The sequence below is a fragment of the Hevea brasiliensis genome, chromosome 1 (assembly GCF_030052815.1).
Source record: "Hevea brasiliensis isolate MT/VB/25A 57/8 chromosome 1, ASM3005281v1, whole genome shotgun sequence".
Classification (NCBI taxonomy): Eukaryota; Viridiplantae; Streptophyta; class Magnoliopsida; order Malpighiales; family Euphorbiaceae; genus Hevea; species Hevea brasiliensis.
In genome coordinates, this window is record NC_079493.1 from 124,832,301 (window position 1) to 124,841,465 (window position 9,165).

The 9,165-nt window shown below is 37.9% G+C and overlaps 1 protein-coding gene across 1 annotated transcript; it reads left to right on the forward strand.

Annotated features, from left to right (window-relative positions):
• Positions 1-613: 613 nt before the first annotated feature.
• Positions 614-8,500, forward strand: LOC110634311 (protein PHYTOCHROME-DEPENDENT LATE-FLOWERING). Its single transcript, XM_058151362.1, has 11 exons — positions 614-1,396; positions 2,437-2,494; positions 2,596-2,660; positions 2,785-2,868; positions 3,359-3,439; positions 3,662-3,827; positions 3,914-4,008; positions 4,093-5,477; positions 5,849-6,209; positions 6,505-6,543; positions 6,645-8,500. Exons 1-11 carry the CDS (start codon positions 1,244-1,246, stop codon positions 8,208-8,210), a joined length of 4,053 nt encoding a protein of 1,350 aa, XP_058007345.1. The 5' UTR covers positions 614-1,243; the 3' UTR covers positions 8,211-8,500.
• Positions 8,501-9,165: the final 665 nt, after the last annotated feature.

Here is a 9,165-nt window from a genome sequence, read left to right on the forward strand (position 1 = left end):
ATAGTTTTTGTTTAGTATTGTAGTTAGGGATTAGAAAATTTTTAAAATATTATTTAATTATTTTAAAATTTTTATAATTAAAATATATTAAATTTAAAATTTAAATTAATTTTTATTATTTAAATTAATATATTTTCTGAATAGCACTATCAATAACCATATCAAACAAACTTTAAATAGAATATGGAAATATGAAAAGGAAAAAGGATAGAAAATAAATGATGATGATTTTTCTTGTTTAAAAATATAAAGGAATTAAACACAACTACACAAAATTATACTTTAGAATCCAATCTCAACTGTGAAAATAAAATGATGATTTTTTTTACATAATTAATTCTAATTAAATTTTAAATTCAAAATTTCATAATACTGTAAATCACTTCAATACTATTAAAATAAAAGTTTACAGTATTATTAAGATAAAATTAATTGGTTGCAAGATGATTATTTAATTAATTAATTTTATTTGAAAATTAAATAATATAATTTAATGCTTCAAGCTTGCGAATTAAAAGGAAAATAAGAACATAAGGATGAAAATAAAAAAATAAAAATAGTTTAAAAAAAAAAGAGGATGAAAATAAAAATAAATAAATAATCCTTAGTCAGAAACGGGCGTCGGACAAGAACACTACGTGACAGAAACAGGTCCAAACCCACAAATCCAATGGAGAATCTCTCTCCTTTAAGCTCTGCAAAATCTTCACTTTAGTGCCTGCGAGTCCCTTCCTTCTTCCTAACTTAGATTTTATCGATCCCACACGCGCCCTTCACTTTCTCAGCGTCCAAACACCATCTCATAGCCTCAATCTTTTTCAGAGAAGCCTCTCATCACTTCTTTGTTTATGGTTTCAAAACCAGGTTCTCCCGTCAATGTTAAAAATCTCAAATTTATCAAAAAAGCTGATGTTGGTTTCTCAATTGAGGTTCCTAAGATACTGATATTATAGCTTCTCTGGTTTTCCTCGTTTTATTGGCATCCAAACACCGTATAAAACCTCAATTTCGTCGAGAAGTGAGGAAAAGAAACGGAAATCCGCCGACTAGATATCTCAATTAAGCTCTTTACAGCCTCAAATTCTCAAAGAATTCTACTTGGGTGTTTCTTTTTATCTCTGAAAAGGCTTTTTCATGTTCAAATAATCTTCCTCTTCATTGGGCCTGCTGGTATTTTCCTTCATTTCTCTTTGTCCAAACACCAACATAAGACCTTTAGTTCGCCGGAGGAAGAAGTGTTTAAATGGGGGTATCTTTTAAGGTCTCAAAAACTGGCACTAGGTACCATCCAAAACCGGTTATTCTACCAGAGCCTGCTCTTGATGAGATTTCGGAGAATTCCAAGGAGCGCTCTGTGATTGGCTCGAAGAATGAATCCTCTACGAGACAGCTCGAGGTAATTATCTAAACTTTATTTAGTCTGTTTGGTTGACAGCAGGAACTAGTGGAAGAAGTGAAAGCTAAAAGAAGGGGAAGGAAATAAATGAAACAAAAGTTTCTTGTACATATTAATGTCACAGGTAGATTGTGTTGAGTGATATTAAATCTAGTGAAGCATTGCCATGCAAATCTCAGTTGAGATTGGTTCAATGGAAGGCACTGTTATTCTACCAGGAAGATATGATTAGAATTTGTAGATTTGAAACTTAATTTCTTTCCTTTTGTTGGCATTTGTATCTCAACTGAACTGAGGATTAGACGTTAACTTTGCTTTTGGTATCATTACTTGGATTCAATTTGGTAGTTTAAGAAAATAGGGAAAAGAGATGCAAATTTTAGTCTTAGCCTTGTGTAAGGGACTACTTCCATTTATTATGTATTAAATACGCTTATTTTTATTAATTTCGTTGCCTATCCCCTAAGCAAGCCTGTTTCTAAAGAAGAGTGATATGCTATACCTGCCAATGTTAGTAAATATCCTGCTGCTGCTTACTCCATTTAGTTTGTAAAGTCACCAATCAAAAAAAAAAAAAGATCCAAGATTTTGTTCTTTGTCCTTTATCGAGTTTTTTACATGCAAAACCGAGCATGACACGTTTAACAAAATGCATAATTTGATTCATGGACGAACTTAACATCTGCTAGATGTAGATTTTTATTAATGCACTTGGTTAAGTGAAGATTTTTGTTAAATATATAACACATGGCATTAGTATTATTTTTCTTTCCTCCTTTTCAAGAGCAGGTACTTGAAAATTGATTTCATTTCTTTTTTTTGCAAAAAGTGTCATAGATGGACATCATTTTTTCCTTAAATTATTGTATTTTTCCTTTCCCTTTTATGGCAAGGGGGAAGGTCTTCTTTCTTTTAAATCTAGAGCCCTTTCATGATCTGTATGTGGACTAAAGGGTAAGTAACAGTGCTATATCCTATTTCTGTTTTATGCCTTTGATAATTTGGTGTTTTTTTTTTTTTTTTTTTTTTTATGACATTAGGTTGACTTAGTTGAGGGCAGTGAGGATGTTTCCGGTGTTTCAAGTTCAACCATCTCTGGTAATGGATTTAGAATATCTGCATGTTGGATTATCAGTTTTAGCAGTTTCTTCTTCCTGTTCAGATTGTGATTTTTTTTTTACTGTCTTCTTTTTTGGCAGAGCATGAAGTTTCATTCACGTTGAACCTCTACCCTGATGGATATTCTATTGGAAAGCCTTCAGAGGTTTGTTTGAAAGAACATTTATTTTTTGGAATATAATGAAGAAAGTGAATGAAAAGGGGGAAAAGGAATCTTTTTCAATGCAATTTTTAAGAAACTATGTAGTTCATGGATTTTCATTTTTCAGAATGAGGCTGCACATCAGGCTGTACTTCAAGATGCTTCAAAGTTGTTGCATCCATACGATAAGACATCTGAAACTCTCTTTTTGGTAAATATCAACTGGTTTCCTTTTATTTGAACTCTTGTTAGTGGTATACTATTATTGCGCTTCAAAGGTATTTTTATTGTGATATTCTATTTGTGCTTCACCAAGAGTAGACCTATGTTGTATGGCCACGAGCTTATTAATGGCACATTATGGAAGAGTAATTGTGCCATTTTTTATGGTTTAATTGACAGAAGGTTAATTTATGGGTAAACTTCATAACATGTGGTCTTTTACTTATCAGCTTAAACTGTTCGATGGACAGGCAACACACTGGGCCTGTCCTCAAAAGATTTTCTATTGTCTAAAAATGTCTTCATGACTTCACCTTAATATTTAAAAATTAAATGATGAGGACAGTGCCTATCCCTAAATATCTTGTCTGCATCACAATAATGCTTTAGATATCATTTACTATTTCTTTCTCTCTCTCTCTCTTTTTTTTTTTTTAAACTGACACTTTTTTTCCATATATGTGCTAATGTATTTGGAGGCAGTTGAGTCTGGTTGGTTGCCTGGAGATATTCTGGATGGTATACCATGCAAATATGTTAACGGCACACTCATATGCGAGGTGAGTACTCCAAGTCTGCTTCTTTACATTTACCAAAAAATGTCTGCCTGGTGCAGATTATCTTGACTAAATAAATAGCAAGTATGAATTCCACGAGTAATTACCTTACATGTATGTAAGCATTCATATGGGCATGTGTCTGCATGGGGGGTGGGCAAGAAATCATTGAAGCAGACATACTTTCAGAGATTTTTAAATTTGCCAATATCAAAACTCTTGCAGGTTCGAGATTATCGAAAATGTGTTTCTGAGCAAGGGTCTAGTATTCCACCCAGGGACGGGATCCCTGTTGTAAATAGAGTGCGCCTTAGGATGTCATTGGAGAATGTAGTGAAGGATATCCCTTTGATCTCAGATCATTCTTGGACTTACGGTGATTTCATGGCAAGTGTCATTTAACTCATCTCATTCTTGGAAAATGAATTTTTATTGTGAATAGGTCACATATTTTTGCTCACTATTGACTGTAGGAAGTGGAATCCCGAATATTGAAAGCCTTGCAACCACATCTTCTTCTAGATCCTACTCCCAAATTGGATAGGCTATGTAATGACCCAACTTCCACAAAGGTAATAAGCTTGGAGACAGGCTCAATGTTTGTTGGCTGGAGGAATTAATTTATGTTTCTTAACAGTGCTGAAAATCAATTGCAGCTCAATTTGGGTCTGAGCAACTTGCGGAGAAAAAGATTGAGACAGATGCCCGAAGTTACTGTAACATCTGGTAGCAGAATCCATGGGAAGAAAGTTTGTATAGATCGAGTGCCAGAAAGCTCAAGCAGCAGGTTAGGAGATTCAGTAATTATTTCTGGCAATATGATGCCACAGAGTGTCCCAGAGAATCTGACTGCTCAAAACCTTGGCCCAAGCAACATGTTAGCCCTAGGAGCAAGAAGTTTTGCACCTGATGGCAATGTTCCAGCACTACCATTGGTTTCACAGCAAACAAGGTATCAGATGGGGGTGGGCACCCCTAGAAGTATGCAGGAGCAAGGGACAGGGACTCATGTTAATATTTCAGGAGCTTCCCCTGCTGGGCAGGACATGATGATCTCATATGGCGACAATATGAATTCTGGTGCTTCACTTCATGGTAAGAGGGAGAATCAAGATGGGCAAATTTCACCCTTATCCAGTTTTAATAAGAGAGCAAGGCTTGCCCCAGTGGGTCCTGATGGAATTCAACAGCAGCAGATAGGCCTCCATATGGACAGCCTTCATGCATCCGATGTGAACTGGAAGATTTCTTTATCACAGCACCAAGCAATGGTAAGAGGATTGCATTTTGGTAATGCAGACATTCAGAAATATCCCCAGCAGATGTTTGAAGGGGTTATGAATCAAAATAGTGTGCCAACATCGATTTCTGCGGCACAGCCAGGTGTAAGGTTTGGTCCCAAGGAAGAACAGTTTGAGACAGGAAAGCTGGATGGCTCAGAGCTAAGTCAGGGTAAAAGTGATGTAACAGATTCAGAAACAGGCCATCTGGATCCACAGCAGTCACGGCTACAGCAAAGATTACCATCTCATCACATGAGATCAAATTTCTCTCAGTCAGCATGGAGCAATCTCAGCCAAGAGTCAAGGAAGGAGGAACAACTCCAGAAGAGGAAACCAGTGCAGAGTCCCCGGTTGTCTGCTGGGGCTTTGCCTCAATCACCATTATCATCAAAATCCGGGGAATTTTCTAGCGGCTCTGCCGGTCCCCACTTTGGATCGGTTGCAGCCAATGCTGCAGTTGGATCATCACAAAAGGAGAAGTCAGCTGTCACCTCAGTTCCTACTGTTGGTGGAACCCCATCTTTGACTTCCAATGCTAATGATTCCTTGCAAAGACAACAACATCAGGCCCAGGTTGCAGCAAAGCGAAGATCTAATTCCCTCCCAAGAACTTCAATGATGAGTGGGATTGGCTCTCCTGCAAGTGTTAGTAACATAAGTGTTCCATTAAATGCAGCTAGTCCTTCAGTTGGAACTCCACCTATGGCTGATCAATCCATGCTTGAAAGGTTCTCAAAGATTGAGGTGGTGACTATGAGGTATGATGTCCGCTAAAATATCATTGCATTGCAGTTTTTCACTTTTGTGCTTTGTTTATTCATGCCCCTCACCTACTTTCCTTTATAAGGTAAAATTTGTTTGTTAGGTAGTGCAATCATATTTTATTTTGCATAACCATAAACATGATATCTCAAGAATGTGCAAAATAAGTTACTTATCTCCTATTTTTCCTCCTATTTGAGCATAAGTCAAGTTGAAGTACATTCGGGGAATATTTATAAATTGCTTTAACCTCAATAATTCTTCTTGTTCTTCATAGCACCTTAATTAGGTTTTCTTCTGATTTCAGCGGCTATGTCAATTGTTCCATCTTATTCTTGTTATTCATGTTCCAATGGTTGCTTTCCAGGCATCAACTCAACTGCAAGAAAAATAAGATTGATGACTACTCTGTCAGGAAACCCAACACATATTCACATCAAAATCTTATGGGTTATCTCTCTAGTTTACCCAATAGTGAGGATGTGAAGGATGATGCTAGTGCAAGACAATTATCAAAGTCAATTGTAGGTGGCAGCATGAATGTCTGCAAGATGAGAATTATAACTTTTTTGCAGCCAGGGAATGTTGGTTCTTACATTCCTAAGTTATGTACTAGAATGATCATGTTAGAGAAGCCAAGTGATGGTACTGTAGCAATGCATTATGGAGAACCAGAGGATGGTGATTTCCTGTCTGTGGAGGATTATCTTCCAACATTGCCCAATACTGTGAGTTTGCTACGCAGATTAGATTTGTTTGACACAATGGAAATTTAATCTAGGATGAATCCAACTCTTTATTTGACTTGCAAGCTACATTTTAATCAAAGTAATTCTTCCCTACGATAGTGGCCTCTCTCTCTTTTGTGTGTAATGAGGTCTTCTCTGCAATATATCATGAAGAAAATTTTAGAATACTGGCTTAAGGAAAAAAAAAAAAAAAAAAGAATGCATATTAATCTTTGATTATCCTGACAATATTCCTCATGTTCTGTTTTGCATATCTGACTAATTTCTGTTGCAGCACTTTGCAGATTTGCTTGCAGCACAATTTTGCTCACTGGTATGTTTCGGGGAAAAGAATATTTCTTGTTTAGTAATTTTGATTTTGGATTGCTAGTTTGCCGTGCAATTGCAATTGGGTGATGTAATTTGCTTATGCAGATGGAACATGAAGGGTATATTGCAGAAGATACTATTCAACCAAAGCCTATCCGCATGAATATTGCCTCAAGTAGTCATCCAAATGCTGCTGGAATCCCTCTTAGTAATACAGCAGTCGAGGTGCAACAGTACAATGAAGCAGTTCCAGTTCAGGCATCCAATGAAGTAAAGCCAAGTCTTAGTGGTAATGCATCCCTTAATCCATCCCAGAATCTATTAGCAAATACTAGGATGCTGCCTCCTGGAAATGCTCAAGCCTTGCCAATGTCCCAAGGTCTCTTGTCTACAGTTCCAATGCCTACAAGACCACATCAGCTAGACCCACAACCATTGCTTCAGCAGCAACCACCACCACAGCTGCAGCAGCAACCACAACAGCAGCAGCAGCAAAATCAGCATTCCTTGATTCAACAGCATTCACAGTTCCAGAGGTCACCAATGGTGCTTCCATCTAATCCACTCTCTCACTTGAACACACTTGGTCAGAGTTCTAATATGCAGCTGGGTAATCACATGGTCAACAAGTCTTCTCACCTCCAGCATCAGCTGTTACAACAGCAGCAGCAACAGCAGCTACAACCACAGCAGCAGCAGCAACAACAACAACAGCAGCCACAGCAGCAGCAGCCACAGATACAACAGAGGAAAATGATGATGGGGCTTGGGACAGCAATGGGAATGGGAAATATGGGCAACAATATGGTTGGCCTAGGAGGCCTGGGCAATACAATGGGCATTGGAGGTGCAAGGGGAATAGGACCTGGAATCTCTGGACCAATGGCGCCTATATCGAGTATGAACAATGTTGGCCAAAACCCATTGAATCTGGGCCAAACTTCAAATATTAATGCAATAACTCAGCGTATCCGTACTGGACAAATGACTCCGGCACAAGCTGCTCTGCTGTCATCAAGATTTATGGTACAGAGCAGAACTGGTATGCTAGGGGGCCCTCAGTCAGGCATAGCTGGGATGTCAGGAGCCAGACAGATGCACCCAGGTTCTACTGGGCTTTCCATGCTGGGCCAGCCTTTGAACCGAGCTAATACAAGTACAATGCAGCGGAGTGCAATGGGTCCACCAAAATTGATGTCAGGGATGAACCTCTATGTCAACCAACAGCAGCAACTGCAGTTACAACAACAACAACAACAACAACAATTCCAGCAGCAACAGCAACAACAGCAACAGCAACAGCAACAGCAACAATTGCAACAGCAGCAACAACAGCAGCTGCAGCAGCAGCAAGATCCATCCTCATCACTACAGGCTGTTGTCTCACCTGCACAAGTAGGCTCACCATCAACCATGGGGATTCCACAACTGAACCAACAAGCACAGCAACAACCCCAGCAGCAACCTAGTCCACAGCAAATGAGCCAGCGAACCCCAATGAGTCCACAGCTGAGTTCTGGAGCAATCCATGCATTAAGTGCTGGTAATCCAGAAGCTTGTCCTGCTAGTCCGCAGTTGAGCTCTCAGACCCTTGGCTCAGTTGGAAGCATCACAAATTCTTCATTGGAGCTCCAAGGTGTAAACAAAAGCAATTCTGTTAATAATGCATAGTAAGTTGGACTTCCTGTTTCGAAGCTACATCCTCTGAGCTATTCTTTGACGGAAACTAAAAGCTATGCTGCCACCAACACATTGAAGCTAGTTGCAAGGAGAAATTTCCTCTTTCGTATAACTGATACTAATATAATTTGGGGGATAAAATAGTATGTGTCATGATTATTGCTTGCCTGCTTGGAGGAAATTTCATATCCAGGTTTCAGTTTCATGTATTCAACCTGCTAATGTGACATGCGGGTAAGAAGAAACTTTGTGCAGTCTAAACCAAGTGAACTTTTTAATGAGTTTGCTATTATTAGTCTGATCACTGGCATAAATGATCTAAGCTGACATAATTTGATGGTTTCATCCTCAAAATTAACTAGCTTGAAATAGTATCTCAAGCAGCTCAAATTTCACATGCTGGAAGTTCAATTCAGTTCAGAATTTGAATTATTGAAACCTTTTTTTTCATTTGCTATGTAAGAAGTGCAAATTCTTGAGTGAATAATTTGAAATTAATTGAAAATCACATAAACCCTGTTTGGTTCAATTTCATAATAAAGTTTATTTCATTTGTTCTATGATAGAATTCATTTGCAGATAGAATTCATTTGTAGAGATGAGAATGTTAAAATAGATTAGTGGTCATACCAAACTAAATAAAGTCCGTAATGAGAATATTGGAGAAAATGTAGGAGTGGTGCCAATTGAGTATAAGTTGAGAGAAGGGAGATTGAGATGATTTGGTCATGTGAAGTGTAAACATATGGAGGCTTCAATTAGACAAGTAGAGCACATTAGGTTAGAGGATAGAAAGAAAAGAAGGGATAGACCTAAACTGACTTGAAGGAGAGCATTACACATTTCTGAGGATTTAACCCAAAATAGTTTAGAGCGGAGAAAGCGAATTCATACAGCCGATCCTAAATTTTCAGGATAAAAACTTAGTTGAGTTGAGTTGAGTTGA

Coding starts and splice junctions, on each gene's coding strand:
- LOC110634311 (XM_058151362.1), top strand. CDS start 1,244: ATGGGGGTATCTTTTAAGGTCTCAAAAACTGGCACTAGGTACCATCCA. Junction 2,661..2,784: donor CTATTGGAAAGCCTTCAGAG/GTTTGTTTGAAA, acceptor TTCATTTTTCAG/AATGAGGCTGCACATCAGGC. Junction 3,828..3,913: donor TTACGGTGATTTCATGGCAA/GTGTCATTTAAC, acceptor GACTGTAGGAAG/TGGAATCCCGAATATTGAAA.